At 30.1% G+C, this 17,230-nt stretch overlaps 2 protein-coding genes across 2 annotated transcripts; one reads left to right on the forward strand and one right to left on the reverse strand.

Moving 5' to 3' along the window:
• The first annotated feature begins 8,409 nt into the window (after positions 1 to 8,409).
• LOC109809181 (putative receptor-like protein kinase At5g18500) lies at positions 8,410 to 13,363 on the forward strand. Its single transcript, XM_020372421.3, has 8 exons — positions 8,410 to 8,923; positions 9,499 to 10,148; positions 10,278 to 10,382; positions 11,042 to 11,164; positions 11,251 to 11,421; positions 11,779 to 11,908; positions 12,160 to 12,372; positions 12,806 to 13,363. Exons 2-8 carry the CDS (start codon positions 9,505 to 9,507, stop codon positions 12,929 to 12,931), a joined length of 1,512 nt encoding a protein of 503 aa, XP_020228010.1. The 5' UTR covers positions 8,410 to 8,923; positions 9,499 to 9,504; the 3' UTR covers positions 12,932 to 13,363.
• A 1,220-nt stretch (positions 13,364 to 14,583) lies between these two features.
• LOC109809183 (DUF538 family protein (Protein of unknown function, DUF538)) lies at positions 14,584 to 15,606 on the reverse strand. The gene has a single exon (XM_029273525.2). It carries the CDS (start codon positions 15,434 to 15,436, stop codon positions 14,960 to 14,962), a length of 477 nt encoding a protein of 158 aa, XP_029129358.1. The 5' UTR covers positions 15,437 to 15,606; the 3' UTR covers positions 14,584 to 14,959.
• Positions 15,607 to 17,230: the final 1,624 nt, after the last annotated feature.

Genomic DNA, 17,230 nt, shown 5'->3' on the forward strand with positions numbered 1-17,230 from the left:
TTAAACCAAACTTAACAATATGACTTTTTTGGCTAGCTATATCAACAATAAACTTAGACATTAATTACTGACAATTAGATGAAAATTGTGAAGAGATGGAGAAATATTGACACATAAATAAAAATGTTGATAAGACAACTTGTATGTGATATTAATTTTACGATAACTTGCATGTCAACGTAATAGTTCATAATTTGAATTTTATATTATAAATAAATAAATATATAAAATAGATAATTATTATATATATATTTGTTTATTTATTTTATCTTTAAGAGATACATGTTAGTGAAAAAAAATTAAAACATAATATAAAAATATAAATATCTAAAAAAAAGCTATCTAAAAAAAAGTTGAAACCAAAAGTTATTAAAAAAAAGTATCATTTTATATCATATTATAGATAAAAGGATTTCCAATTGTTATCCAGGTTGATACCTGATCAGCTCAATAATATGATCAAAATTTACTCTGATATTGGGTATTGGACTTGCTATTTTTTTTTTCTTTTCTTTTATCTGGAGTGGTTTTTTTTATCTGAATTGATTGATTCGGCCCATTTTTATTTTGTAAGTAACTAATGAAACTTCCGATAAACAGAAAACTATAGATTATGATACATAGTAGGTGGCGAAGAACTCTTTTTTTTTCTTCTTTTTTTTTTTGAGTAAACGGTGGCCAAGAACTTAAGCCACGCTTATTTTTCATATTTCAAAGCTTAGAAACAACTAACCCAGTTTAAAGAAAATCTGGCATGATCATTGAACTTCTAGGATACATTCATTCTGCATAATTAAAATTTCAGAATTTCATAATACAAATCGAACATATCCAAGAATTCGTTTATAATTCTTAGTGTTATTTCTTCGTGTTGATACTCCAACCACTACTCCTTTTTGTTTAATATATTTGAGAGTAAGCATATATCTATTTTATTTTCTGAAAGGGTTGACACGGTCTCTTTAGTCTTAAAAACAAGTGATATTAATTTAATCCTTCAATCGTTGAAAAGTGACATCAAAATCACAGGGGCTGACAAGTTAAATTGATGTCATTTCTCATCATCGATGAACTAAATTAACATTTACAACTTGGAGATCAAAGTGATATTATTCTTTTATTATCAAGCAAATAAACTAATCGTGACTTTTTTAAAAGACCAAATTGATGTCACTCTCCATGTTTATTAAACTAATGGCATTTATTTTTCAGAGAACGAATTGCCATTAACAAATTACTAGAGACCAAAATGCAGTTTACTTTAATTCATATTTGACAGTTGAAAAACTTATGTCACGAACATGACTTATTTTTTTAAATGAAGTTTGAAGCTTATTCAGGAATGGAAGAAACAAAGAAACAAATAGGCTTTACCAATTCAATTCCACGATTAGCATGTTTACTCAACTTCCAAGATACTTCCAATCCGCAAATGCCCAATTTTAGGTAGGAGAAGATTTTAGTCACTATCATCATTCATGATAAATACTAGCCATCCTTGGCACAAAATGTTTATAAAAAAAGACACATTAAGCTATTATGTGTATAAATATTGCTATTGGATTCATATATAAACCTGAACCAAAGGCAACCCGTAGATATATAATTATTAAAAAGTACCTGTGAACTGTTTAGGGTCTCATAATTGTAGCTAGCAGTGACACAAATATTTATAAAGTATGATTACGATTACATATAAAATGGACGGATGAATGGAAGTGTTGTGACAATAGCAGCTAAGCTAACTATATTATAAGCATGAGATGAAGGGACAAAGCAGTTTCAACTACTGGCACCATAATCCAAAAGCAACAGCATCACCAAACCAGAATGCAGAATGTTGCGTGTGTGCTCACACTATCATGTGTGGACATGTCTCAAACGGCACGGCCACATCCTAACTTTGATATGCCACCAGCCACAAATTCCAGCCTAATGGTTCACATGATCAGTTCGATAGAGATCAGGGCACACCAACTCATCTGTTCCTCAGAAAGCTTCCCTTTGCCTCACTAATAGTGTGTTTGGTTTTCTGAGAGAAAAAAAGTACGTTCATTTAGAAGTTTCCTCTCACATACTTCTCCATTTAGTTGTCTAAGAATGAGATAAAATAAAAACACACTAAAGATTCTTGTTTGTTGATTCATTAGCACAAATCATTCATCATGCCTACTTTTTTTTTCCAAATCAAATCTATGTAGACCATGTAATTCATTTATCATTGCTCTTCGAGCTTATTCTTTATAATTAATGTAAACCAACTGATAAGAAATCTATAATTTTTAAGTAATTTATATTAATATAAAAATTGTCTAATTGTTGTCACATTGTTGGTTGAACGGTACACAACCATTTCTTCTTCTTACTAGTCCTTGTTATAATAACTAAATAATTAATTCATCAAAATTAAGAAAAAATAATTTTTTAAGATTAATAAATATATTTTAATTTTTTTTACTTATTTCTAAAAATATCCTAAATTAATAAAAAATTTAATTCATTTACTATTTATTCTCAAATCTTGTTTTTTTTATTTAATATTTTAGTCTATTTCTTGAGTTTTGTTGGGCTGAATTTGGTTAATGAAAGGCCTATGAGAAAGTATAATCTAACACGGGAGACTTGCCCATTTGTTTTTATTGTCAAGCACGTGTAATGTTGGCTTTGGAACATTGTTAACTATATATATATATATGTGTATGTATAGGAAGCATGATTAGCTTTAGGTTTTGGGTCCCAATAAAGATTATGCAATATAAGTTTAGGACATGGAGGACCCTTAAAAGAGGATCAAGACAAGGCAAGAATCTAATTTTAAAATGGAATTTGCTTAATGGCCGAAAAGGGGTATTTCACTTTTGTTTGGTTTTTGGTCCTTGTGTAAAAATGAATGAGGTCAAGTGAATGAATCGGGCATATTAATTTCACATTATCTATTTATCTGTGTATGAAAGTACAAAGTTGAGTTGTTCCTGATGTATGTATCTAACTTCTGACAAAATCTATCTAACCATAGAAAGCAAATGTCCTTGAGAGGTTGACTCTGATTTTACTTTATTGTAAAAATCTAATGGATATTGCATTTGTCCGCAGCAGAAGAGCCTTTGCATTTGTTTACATTATATGCTGCCACAATGTCTCCATGCCTGATTTACCCAATATGTAATCACATATACAAAAGGCAAGAAAGCCTAATTTTCTGCTTCAGAATATCAAATAAATTGGAATATTTTTTAATTTGAAAATTTGAATTCAACACACGTTTGATTTAACATCTATAATCCATAGTTATTTCGGGTGACATGCATCATAATATACTGCGAATTGGAACATTCTTGAGTGTGTTTATGGATCAAGGATCAGTTTTCTTTTGTTTTTCTTAGTACCAAAATAGATAAAGGATTCGTATTCATTGTGTGTAGTATAACATATAACTAAAACAAACACAGATATCCTTTGTTCTTCCAAGTTCCAAATAATAAAAATATGCTCTAATTTTTCACATCCTAAAATACAACATTCCATAAATATATTGGTCACACGTTTATCTCTGTATCTCATTTTTTATTAAGAAATACTACATAAAACACTTGGAGATGACATTTGGATCTTGATCCGATATAACGAGAGTGAATAGAATATTGAGTTTGAATTCAAGTACAAATATTTATTGGTAGAAATTTATGGAATTGAATACAGGTATGAGTTTCTTGCGACTATCAAATTTTGTTCCAATATTGCATGTTATTTAATTTATAGTAATAATTTTTAAATAGAAACTTATGCCACACAATTTACTATGCACAAATTATTGCATTATTTGAATAATATTACGCAAATTATTATATGTAAAAAAATATAATGTTCAAATAGCTATATAATAAAATGTTATTTATGTTATTTCAACTTGATAAATCACTATATATAAATATTTAATTTTTATATTTTGTTTTGATATGTCTTAGAGAGTGATGATACCAAACTAACAAGTTTATAAATTAGTTACTTTTATGAGTTTTGATTTGTTGGATTTGAATTTATTTTCATCACTCTGTTGTTATAAGTATTGAAGCACATATATAACATTTTGTAGTTGATTCATTGTGTTGGATTTTAAAATATTTGTTATGTGTTGTAATTTAGATATGAATAACAATTTAAATTATCCATACAACATGTAAGTGTATGATGCTGACCATTATATACGTGCTTGTATTATAATTTCTCCCCATTCAATTCTAAAGTTTTGTGAGAACCATTTCCATTAATTGTGTATTAAAACGTGAGAATGACCTATATGCACTATGCCACTCATCCGATTAAATAGATAATTGATATATACTAATGTGTTTGTATATAATATCAAAAATCAATATTTTGTCTTGTGATATTATAAAAAAATATTTATTATTTTATCTTCACCATAAAAAAGTAGTTAATTATTTCTCACCATAGAGTCGGTTCAAAACACTAATAGTTAAGTTAAAATATTCTTTTTCAATTTTTTCACTGGACTATAAAAAGAGAGTCATGTTTGGGTTCATCAAGAACATTACAGCACAGAAATGTATAGAATTTCTTTTTCTTACAACAAGAAATTTTATACATAAAATTTGAAATTAAAAGAGAATTAGGTATACACAAATAACTTTTCAGAGATTGAATTTACAAAGATTCTATTTAAATATAAGTTTAGAAGTATTTTTAAATTTTTTTTACTGAAAATAATTATTTATTTATTAAAAAAAATATATTTTTAACTTGTATCCAAATAAATTTAAAATAATATATTGTGCAGCGGATGAATTGTTTTGAGTTGTATAATTGCAAGGATCCAAAACCTGAGTACAAGCTGTCAATAATATTGCGTGCATCCAAGTAACACAAACCCAATTAAGTAATGTTTATGACTATTAGAAAATGCAAATGCAATTATATGCAACCATATGCTACAATATTCTTAATTAATAAAACCACCCTTTGTCTAACTCACTTGCTTTTGGAATATGTCTGGTCAAAGAAAATCCTTGCTTTATTTTTTATCAACTACTAAAGAAGTTCCACTAAAAAAAATGCCAAAGAATAAATGTTTTTCATATGAATAAATAACTTGAAAATGTTTCACATGTTATGCTTTCTAACCTTTGTTATATAGAAAACCAAAGAAAAAATAACATAAAACCCTCCAAAAAGGGAGGAAAAAACACACTTAAATAACTATAAAAAAAAAAAAAAAAAAGACACTCGTTTGTTTGTAGCGTGTATTTAAAGTATAATTTACTGTAACATAAGATTCTGTTTCATGTAATAATTAAACAGAATATTAATTATATTAGTGGAAAATATAATAGAAAAAAAAGTGCACCAATGATGAACCATTTTCAACCTTTTCTTAATCATGTTGGAAATCTTCCTGGTTACGCTTATACCAGATCCATACTTAAGTATAGCTAATCTCTCACTTTAATTAACTTTATAAAATAAAATTAAAGTTATGCTTTAACAGGGTACATATTTATCACCCAGTACTTTGTTTCCCCTAATTTTTCTTTTAACTGGGCCCATTTAAATTGACTAAAAGAAGCACCACATGATTAATCAAGAATAAATCAAACTTAGAACAAAATTATTGGACAAAAAACACAATAATTAGTTTTCAAAAGTGGCATTGACTGCAAAATCTGTTCAGCAAGGAACATATAATAATTAATTATGGTGTGCAAGTCATATCTCTTGCTAATTAAACAACAATGTCAAAAGCACATGCCTCTTTTAGATAAATAATTTAATTGAAATTTGTAAAATTTTACTCGATCATATGTTGGTAGAATATGATTCACAATGTGAAATGAAATAAAGAAAAGAACATGCTATTATAAACTCTCATGAATGACATGCAGACTAACAAATATTATAACAAGCAGTTAAATGAAATGAGTTCCTTAATATTTTTACATTAATACTTTCTTAACCGTGAAATCTGAGTCCTTATTTTTAAATAAGAGTATTGTTGGAAGTTATTTATATCCTTACCAATTTATATATGTAATTTTTCTTGCATTTGAATATTGATTTTTATTTATTTTTTATTTAGAATTTGTTTTCCTTTAAAATTGCATAACTTATTTTTTTAGTTAAATTTTAAATTATAATACATTTTACCAAATTGAAGATATTTTTCTTGTTTAATACATTAAATTTCAAATTTTTTACTTTTAAAATCTTAATCTGAATTTAACTTTTAAATTTTGATAAAAATAATGTTTTAATTATAGCAATTATTTTCTATAAATTTTTTTTCTCAATTTTTAAGTCTTATCTCTTTAACTTGTTTTCATTTAAGATACTAAAATGTTCATTATATTTAATTGATTTTACTTATAATCTCTATTTAAACTTAAAAATATTTGTGCAATATCCCACAACTTACTATTTATAATGTAATAGAGCATGATACTAAGCCATTATGTGTAAATAGAATGGAGTAATCACTAATCCATAAAAGAATTACATTTAACTAAAATGTGAAACAATGCACTATGCACCCCCTAGGCATTTGAAACAATTCATTTAGCTGTGTCAGCATGTTTCCAAAAGCACTTAACCCCAACCAGAAAAATTTTCTAAAAAAATAAGAATGGGACCACACTTAAATATATATTACTGAAAATGGCTTGTGTGTGCCATTGGTATGCAAGCTTAGGCCATCCAAACCAATCATTGCTCCATACAGTATGGAGTGTATAGCCTTATGGGTAAAAATTGTCCAAAGGAAGACACCCATCTATTTGACTTCCAATGTGCATGCTACTATACATTTCCCTTTTACTCAACTCATTCATATATTTCTCATCACATTACATCATTTTTTCTCTCTCTCAATAAGCAATCCAGAACAAATTATTATGACCTAAAAAAGGTTAAATATATTATTCAACATGTAAATCAATTAGTATGAGATTTTTCCAACTTGACCATAATTTTTAAGTTTAAGGTTAAAAGATTAAGATTTTACTGAAAAAAATTGTCACCTGTGACTGTGAGGATTTAATTTTCTTTTTTACCTTACTCTTTAGAAGAAGGAGAAGGTTGAATAGAAATGTGATTGAGAAGGAGAATAGAATGTGTACATAATATAAAGACTTAGGTCTAGTGGAATAGGGGTATTATGGGTATAAGAAAAATTGGTATGGTGTCCAGTCTGTTTCCTTGACTATCCAGCCTACTGAATGAATGAGATAACAAAGTCTCATTAAATATAGACATTTAAATCAATTTTACGCAATTCAAGTATATAGAAATTTTCAATTAGTTTACCCTTATTCGGTGTGCAGTCTGTTCATTTGACCTTTTCAAATTTTTATTTTTTACAAATCTTCACTCAGTATTTCTTCCAGAACACACTCATGAGTTGCTTAATGTAATAATATGTTAATTATTCAAATAAATTTATTTATCTCTTTTTATGATTTTTATTTTAAGTTATGTGTTGTATTAATCATTTTTAATAAAAATACCTTCTCAGTAGACAAAAAATGTTGTAAATTAACAAGATAAAATTATTTTCTCTCTTTTGTGATGATTAGTTAAAATAACTAATTATACATTAACTAATAAGATAAGAGTGGAGAAAAATCACGAGTTTTTTCAATAACTTGAAAATGATTTCAGAAAATTATACAAATTGTTATTACTATATTCTTAACTTCCATAAATTAATTAAAAGAATCTTCAATGTAACGAGAAGCCATGAATATTTTAACATGATATGTCTTACTCATAGAAGAATTTATATGATATTATTTTTTTATATATTCATCTTTATCACCGTTTTTTTCATTACATTTCACTCTTTTTTTTTTTTTTTTCTTTTTTACTTTGTCATACAGGTAAAACTTCTCTTTTAAAAGTTGACGTTTGACTTGCAAAATAAAAAAAAAAAAAAAAAAACTCTGTCCAGTTATTAAAATAACAATTTTTTTCCTTTTAATGAAATAATTTATAATTTCTTATGAAATATTAATTTTATCTTTTTATTATCTTTATGAAAGATAGTAGAAATATGTGCTCTTTCTAATTTTAACTCTTTAATGATTATTTATCATTTTTATTAATATTGATGATTTTTTTTATATAAAATAATATTTTCACATTTTTGTAAAAATTCTATAATAAATAAAAAAGATAAAATTAAAAAATTATAAATCGGTTAAAATTGTATTAATAATATGCATGGAGAGAGTATTAAAAATAAATTAACCTATTTATTGGTTTTCCAATCTTGTGTTCTGGATGTCAAATACAACCCTTGAAGCATCTGTTTATCTGTCACCGTCTGAAGAAACCTTAGGAATAATAAAACCAATAAAAAATAAATTAAGGAGAGGAAATAGAAAGGGAAAGGGAGAGAGAGAGGGAAGAAATTTGAAGAAACAGCAAAGAAAGTTTCCACTTTGATGCTTATTTTTTACCACATGGCAATGTGAGTCCATGTCACTTCCCTATCACCTACCACTGATAATTCCATGCCTTGTTAATAACCCCATTTCCCTCTTCTCACAATTTCATGTCCCTCCTCTCTTCTCCAATTCCCTCCAACAACTGGGTCGGTGCCTTTTTCATTTCATCAAGTGGTTTTCAGGAGGGGAATGCTTATGCTCTGAAAAGCTCCATTTTTTATATCGAAATAACAGACCCATTGGCACATTTGAGGAATCCCACAAACCAAAATCATATTTTGACAATGGGGTTTTGCTGGGCATGTGCCAGTGGGTTCACATCCAAGAGAATTCTGAGTGCATAAGAGATCTAGTGTTTAAGTGGATTCAGGGTCTCAAAAGAGGCTGCAGAAAACTCTGAGAAGGATTTAGGTTGTCAGCAGTTTCTCTCTTTAAATCTCTGCCAAGTTGCTGGATTGTCACAGGTGATGCTTCTTTTTGTGGTCATTGGTTTTTTGCTTGGTTGATTTTTAGTTAGCTAATTTGAAATTTTATTGGCCTCATTTTTCCTCTAAGGGTTGAATGAGGTATTAGTCTCTCTCTAATTTTGTTCATTTTTATGTTCTTTTGGTTTCTTACGATTTGCGTTTTCCAAACACTCGAGTCAACTTGTTGCAATTTTCTATCACAGCTGCGGCTCATGATTGCTTGACTTGTCCCGGATATGAATGCCGACTTTATCATATTTCGTATGCAATTTAGTTTTCTTTCATTTTGCACTTTTACTGGGGAACTGAGTTTCTTTCAGCAAATGAATGGCCTTTTTTATTTGTTTTTATACTTGAGAAGGATATCAAACAATTTAGTTTCTTGCTGGAATTTCGTATGACTGGATTTGTGATTTTCTTTCTGATATAAATGTTGTCAGAAATCCAATGCAAGAGTCTGGTGTTATCCCTGTAATTTGCCAATAATGTGCTTTATTTTGCGACATGATTTGCTGTGTGCATTGAAGTGATTTCTTATATCTAACATTGACTTCTGACATATATATTGGCAGCTACAAATGGCGTCTGATCTAAGTTCGGGGTTGTCCAAACAAACGTCTGTTTTTGGGTTGAAAGCATGGGAATTAATGGGGATAATAGTTGGGTTGTTCATTATAATCATTCTTGTGGTGATATCAATATGTCTTACTTCAAGAAAGAAATCTAGAAGAGTCAATGGCATGCTTCCCCTCAGCCATATGTTATCTGTTTCCGAAGAGATCAAGGAAATTAGAGTTGATCAGGTCTCATCCAATAATCATCCTCAGAATGGAGCTTTTATGAGTTTGTATGACAGGTTTAGCGATAAGGACTCTGAAAAGGTTTTGATCCATGCAAAGAATGGGGAAAATAGCAGTCAATCAGGCTCATTTGTTCATCTTAAGAAAGATGATGGCTCTCAATCAGGTGAAGAAAGTGGTGCTAAGTCTGTTTCCACTTACAGGTCTTCTTCGCATCCTATAACTGCGCCATCCCCCTTGTCTGGTCTACCTGAATTCTCTCACCTTGGTTGGGGACACTGGTTTACATTAAGGGACCTAGAACTTGCAACAAACAGGTTTTCAAAAAGCAATGTTATTGGTGAAGGTGGATATGGAGTTGTTTATCAAGGCCAGCTAATCAATGGGAGTCCTGTGGCTGTTAAGAAGCTACTCAATAATCTGTAAGTTTTGACATTAAATTATTTTGTTGCGATGCAGATTTTATTTGTTAATTTTAGCTTAAAACTAGGTCTTTAAATCCTTGTTTCTTGTTTTATTAGCATCTAATATTGTTGATGCCTATCATGCAGAGGACAAGCTGAAAAGGAATTTAGAGTGGAAGTTGAGGCTATTGGTCATGTGCGGCACAAGAACTTGGTTAGACTTTTGGGCTATTGCATTGAAGGCACTCACAGGTAGCATGTTGTTTTGTCATTTTATTTGGGTTAAACATCCAGATTTCCACTTTTGCTTTCATTCTATTTATTTTTGGAATCAGTGAAGGGGAAAAGATGAATTGTCACCAACTGTGCACACTTATGTGTTTGACTGTTTGTGTCTGCTTTCATCTTGAATTTACCGTTTGATTTAAATAGTTTACAAACTTCCAAAATAACTTTTGTATTATCTTGTCATTCCATTAACTGCAACAAATAAATAGAATTTTCTTGGCAAATAATTTATTTATAAGTGGTCTCCATGGTTTTATTATAGGAATCTGCTAACATACACCTCTTTGGTTTTCAAAAGGAATGTTTTTTAGCAAGTCATAAATTTCATTTTCTTAAAATGCACCCAAAGTATAACTTGCTAAAATACTCCTAAAAAATGGGTGTACATTAGTAAAGCCCATAAGAATTTGCTAACATACCCCCACTTAGTTTTTAGAATGAGTATTTTAACAAGTTATAATCTCAATATTCTTAAAATGCATTCAAAGTGTAGCTTACTAAAATATTTCTTCTAAAAAACGATTGTATGTTAGCAAATCCCCTTACTTGCATTTTCATACCATTTATCCAGGTACCGTCTAATTTGGATTCTTGATGTCTTGTGAATTCCCTGTTAATTTCAGGTTGTTGGTTTACGAGTATGTTAACAATGGAAATTTAGAGCAATGGCTTCATGGAGCTATGCGGCAGTATGGTTTTCTTACTTGGGATGCTCGGATTAAAATTCTTCTTGGAACAGCTAAAGCGTATGCTTGTCTTAATTTTCCTTTTTTGTACTTTCCTTCTTATTTTTTGTTGAGTTTACTTTTACTGATTAATGATTCCATTGCAGGCTGGCTTACTTGCATGAGGCAATTGAGCCAAAAGTTGTACATAGAGATATTAAGTCGAGCAATATTCTAATTGATGATGACTTCAATGCCAAAATATCTGACTTTGGTCTGGCTAAGTTACTAGGTGCTGGAAAAAGTCACATCACAACTCGAGTAATGGGTACTTTCGGGTAAGCTATTTGTCGAATGTCTAAATATCATGGACGTGTTTGTTTTATGATTCAAAAGTAGTTTTTTCTTGTTATTTCTCATTTTGTTAGGCACTATGACTAATGCTGTTTTACACTTTTTTTTTTTTATAAATATAATTTGCAAATTGAGAAATTATATTGTTAATCTTTTAGGTTAACTATCCTCAGTAATCTAATCATGCACACTGAACTGACCAGATCAAATGGAATATTTGGCATTTCATTTTACCTTAATATTTATGATCAATTGTCAATTCTAAATATCAATTCTACTGTAGCATTGCTCTAGTTGGCTAACTAAATTCTTCTTTTTCATGCTTCAATTGCCTATGTCAGATATGTGGCTCCAGAATATGCAAACTCTGGATTACTAAACGAGAAAAGTGATGTTTATAGCTTTGGAGTATTGCTCCTTGAAGCAATTACCGGAAGAGACCCAGTGGATTATAGCCGACCTGCAGCTGAGGTGTGTCACTAGTAACCTGTAAATAAATCATGACTCTAATGTTCATCTACTTACATATATTTATTTATAAGAGTTAAGGAACTTTTCTTTTCACCAATATATATCTTCACATGAATTTAAAATGTGAAGAATGATATGCATTGGAAATTACCATGGAGTAGTTGGTAACTTTATTTGTTTTCATAACATTATGTCTTACCATATTTAGGACTTACCAAACTTTCCTTAACATCGTTGGCTGGTTGTTGCAGGTAAATTTGGTCGACTGGCTCAAGATGATGGTTGGGAATAGGCGTGCAGAAGAGGTGGTGGACCCTAACATTGAGACCAGGCCATCAACAAGTGCCCTTAAACGTGCACTTTTGACTGCTTTGAGGTGTGTTGATCCAGATTCTGAGAAAAGACCAAAGATGAGTCAAGTTGTCCGCATGCTTGAATCAGAGGAATATCCCATACCCCGAGAGGTTTGAATTCTTATCATCTCATCTCATCTACTAGTCTTTCTGTTCCACGTTGATTGTAGTTTAAAGTTTCTAAATACAAATTAAAAACAACAATAAATGTATCACTTTTTGAGAGCATAATTTTACTAAAATAGTCTCGTTATTATTAATAAATGCATTACCTTTAATTGTGGTAGTTGAATTATTTATGAAGGAAAAAATTAAGAAAAAAAATTATGATGATGAAAAGTGAAAGCATCAATCATTTTAGGACATTATCTAAATGCTAAAACTGCAATAAATTTGAGGGGGGAGTAAATCACAAGAACATCCCAACTTTGTGTTAGTTCTTTTATGTTTCAACAATAAAACTTCATGTTCCTTGCAACAACCATTAAACTATTTTTCTGAACATACATGATATGTTTCTCAAATGAAGTGGTTGACATTTCAGGATCGAAGACGCCGAAAGAGTCAGGCAGGGAATATGGAGCTGGAGAGCCAGAAGGAGACTTCTGATACAGAAAAGAGTGACAATCCAGACTCTAAGTCCAATGGCAGAAGGAACCAAAGGAAGTAGAGCCATGAATATGAAAGCTAAAGGTACGAATTCCAGGATAAGGTACACCATTGAAGGGAAATTTTTGCATTGTTTTGAGCTTGAGTTTGGATAACTGCCACGGTTGACATCAAAGACATGGAACAGGAACGAGATACTTTGGGATGGTTTGTATACCTATTTTGTTGTTATAGCATAGATGTAGATGATAGGATGTAGATTATTATTGTGTATTAATGTGGGATTAAAAAGATCCTTTACACTATTGTGTACAGCTCATTGCTATTCATACATTCCCTTTGTCATTTTATTTGTTTCACCACTTGTTAGGATCATGAAGGAATTGATGTTTCCTTGTGTAAGATGACAAGAAAAAAATACCAAAGCGTGAAAGACAAAAGATGTGGTTATTGTCTATAATTACAGTGATGAATTTCTTGATTACTCTTCAAATTAATTTGTTATGACATCCACTTTCAATGTAACCAAAACCCTGGGAATATAATGTTTAATAATTATGGCTCCTCGTGTTTGTGTGTAAAAATTGGGAGTCTTCACTCTTCACGAGAAAAAATGTCACTGAATTATGAATTTTGACTTGGTTAATTTTCTAGACCTAAACAAGTTTTTAAATCAATTTTTATTTTAATGAGTCTTGTTAAAATTAAATCTAAATGGGATGGGACCGGAGACTTGAATTGAGATCTTCATAAGATGATGACACACAGATACCATACTATTAATCATTTCACATAAACTTCAAAATATGGGTGAATAAGGTATATCTAGTTTTTAATTTTCAAATATTTATATCAAAATTTAAGCTTTAACCCACACAAATTAATTTTCATTTTGCTTCACTCGCTCATCTTTCTAATAGAAATTCTATTTTATTCATGCTTCAACCAGTAAACTATTATAGTCGTAGGGTAGCAACAATGGACTATAGTAGTGGCTCTTATAATAATAGAAAAAACGGTCAAATTCTAGACTTTGGTTAAAAAAATATCGTGTCAAGGACTTTCATTAGAAATCCAAGTCTCTAAATATTAAGAGATAAAGATCCACTATAAGAATTATATAATTAAAATTTCATTCATGTACATATAATTAAATGGTTTCACCTTTTTCAATTTGATTTTTACTCATGTTAAAATAATGATTGGTCAACGAAAGTTATACCAAACAAGAATAGATTAGTCTTTAGTGATTAGTTTTAAAATACTATGTAAATCATTTTCATGGACAAAAAAAGTGATTTCACCTTCTAGTGCTCTCAACAAGCAAACTCACCTTCTAGTGCTCTCAACAAGCAAACAAGTGTCCTAATAACTTTAAATTTGTATAGTTTAACAAGTATTATTGCTAAATTTTGATTTACATAAACGACTAAACTTGACATGGTGCAGGCTCACTGTTTTGAATAAATTGGATTGTTTCCCCTTCGTGTATATATGCAGACGTAGCAGACATATACCTTGAGTTGTGATAGATAGAAAATAATTTTGTTGCGAATATCCTTTTAGACTCCATTAATAAATGTGTCAACAGTAAAAGACCCAACAACAACCTACTCAAATATTTCCATTCTGCATTCAACACCACTCAATTGTTTTAGTAACTTGATGTATGTTTCCTAACATATCATTCAATTCTTCTACAACAAAATAACATTCATGAAAAGTTGAAAACAGTAAACATCACAATCTACAAATCAACCAAAAGAACAAAGTATGCTATTGCATGCCCGATACATTGTAACCATGAAATCAACTAGTTCACGTGTAGTAACTACTCTAGTTGCTCATTATTCATAATCAAGACCTCATTAGTGTCACATATATATATTAAAGATAAAACTTTCAAGTAATACCATAAGTACTAATCTCCAATTAAAATTAGAATCACCTCAGTAATATATATAATAAAGAATTTTATTAAATATCAACACATTACTGAAGTAAAATTCTAATTCTGGTCGGAGAAAAATACCATTAGTAATTGTGGTATTTTATCTGTTTTGTTCATATACTAATTCATGAATCATGCTCATGGACTGCTTTCTTGAGTCTCCTTGTCCTGCAACAGCAAGTGCTTTTCCTTTTCCTCAGGGGTCATGAATGCCATGATAGGAAAAGACTTTCCAATCCCCATAGGGGTCTTAAACAGAATCTTCTTCCCCTTAGGATCTTCAATGCTCATCTCAGTGATTGGCACCCACAGCAGCATCTGCTTACTCTTAATGCCACTCATTTTCTTCATCCTAAACTTCTCCACATAGCCAGTGACCTCCACAGCATAACTGACCCTTGTGTTGGTCCCCTCAAAGAAATGCTCATAAGGTGCCTTCTGCTTCATCCACACAAATCCTGTTTCCCTAACTCTGCCGCACTCCACAAGGTCCTGCAAGGGAAGAACACCCTTTGGAAAACCCAACTCTTCCAAGAGCTCTATGGAGTGGCGGTAGCATTCTTCAGAACCGTACACTATCTCTGCCCCCTCACGCTCCTTCACCACACTAGCCATCTCAACAATTCAATGTCTTCTAGTTGTTCAGTTCAATCAATGTGATGTTGATTAAAGGCATAACATATACCATTATATAATAACAAGGGACTACAAAAAGTTTAGTAGATTGACCTGTTTTGAATGCAGTGGTTCACCCATTTGCTTCTAACATTTATGATTTGGTGCTTTTTTGTTTGGTTTTGTTTGTTTACCTACATGTGAATATATGATTTGGTCATAGGACATGTTAGCTTGGTTAGATTAAGGTTCAATTATAACTTACGCTAAATTATGCTAACCGTTTGATTCATGAGTAATTGTTTTATTAGCATAGGAATATTTCTTTTTCACTAACAATATCTCTCAATCGATGATCCAACTCTAATTTTCTTTGAAATGTAGAAATTATGGAAGTAAGTTTTCCGTCCCCCAACAAAGTCTACTTATACAAGTTCAGAAATTATGATTAAGTAACTCAATTATCTAGCAACTACGAATAAAGGAATAATTAAAAGTACAATCAACTATTCAATTTAAAGTTGAAATTAAATGCATTAAAATAGATCAGAAAGTCAACAAAGTCTATGTTAAAATTATTTAACGTTGTTTTAATCTTTTAACTAATTAGACGTGTCTATAAAATTATTTGTTTTATTTACCATAAAAAGGGATCAAACCTAAACTAGTGAAATAAGTAGGTGGATTTTGTTAGAAATAGGTGAAACAAAGTATTAATTTTCATGCCTGACTTTTGTGGTGGGGTTAGGTATGGACCTTTGGGTGTGAACAAAATTAGAGTCTTCTTGTATGCATATTGAAGAAAAATAAAATAGAAGGGTGTCGGTGTTGAGGCTGTTTTTGACTACGTGTGAAGTTTGTTTGAAATATAGAACATGTGTCTTTTATTATTCGTCTGATCCAAACACTGTATAGCCTTTTCAAAACTAATCTTTTGAGATATTTTAAAGGATGTGAATCTCTTTCGTTAAGACTAACATTAGTTGCTGATATATTTTAAATGGACAAAAAAAATCCTGTTGTCCAATAATGATTCATCACGACTTGAACATATCTTTCATGGATTATCAAAATTAAAACATACTATACACTTCATTACATGCATATATATAACATTCACTGTTGATTAAAATTTTACTATTTTCTAATTTTTTTGATTGAAAGGTGTTGGAGAAGCCTCACATTAGTGGGTTAAAAACAAGTTAAAAGGTATGTAAATAAGAGAGATACAAGAGCATCTCCGATCTCCATTGTTAACGCTAGCTAGAAGCAAATCTTCTTATTAATTAAGCACTAGTTCTTAATAAGAGTGGACACATATCTTGTATAGCTTATCACTGTTTTTGGGGCCAAGAATGTTATTAAAAAAAATTATATAATAATAATAAATAAAAAAAGGTGCCCGGTTTTAGATAAATTAATAGACTATTGAAGCTAGGCCTACTAACACAGAATCCCTTATTGGACAATGGGATCAAAATCCATAATGAAGGGAAGAACTATAAGCCCAAACAAGAGAGATAGAGATTACTATAATGAAAGAGAGAAAAAAGAGGCAAACAAAATAATGGCAATAAATGAAAGCAAGATTTGTGTTATCTAAAGCACTAATTTTTAGAATAACAGATCGCTTAAGGTCCCTAACACACTTTCATTCTTGGATAAGAATCCACATACAAATTCTAAAGGGTTTCTAAAAACAAGGAAAATGTAATGTGTTTGAATACGTCCTTCTATATATAAATTATACGTAATAATAATTATCTTAAACGGAAATATTTTTAAAAATCTTAA

This window comes from Cajanus cajan, chromosome 5 (assembly GCF_000230855.2).
Source record: "Cajanus cajan strain Asha chromosome 5, NIPB_CcT2T_4, whole genome shotgun sequence".
Lineage (NCBI taxonomy): Eukaryota > Viridiplantae > Streptophyta > Magnoliopsida > Fabales > Fabaceae > Cajanus > Cajanus cajan.

Bases quoted from the DNA above. Each gene is read 5' to 3' on its own strand.
- LOC109809181 (XM_020372421.3), top strand. From the start codon at position 9,505: ATGGCGTCTGATCTAAGTTCGGGGTTGTCCAAACAAACGTCTGTTTTT. The intron at 10,383-11,041 runs GTAGCATGTTGT...TGTTAATTTCAG, and splicing joins TGCATTGAAGGCACTCACAG to GTTGTTGGTTTACGAGTATG. The intron at 12,373-12,805 runs GTTTGAATTCTT...TTGACATTTCAG, and splicing joins AATATCCCATACCCCGAGAG to GATCGAAGACGCCGAAAGAG.
- LOC109809183 (XM_029273525.2), bottom strand. From the start codon at position 15,436: ATGGCTAGTGTGGTGAAGGAGCGTGAGGGGGCAGAGATAGTGTACGGT.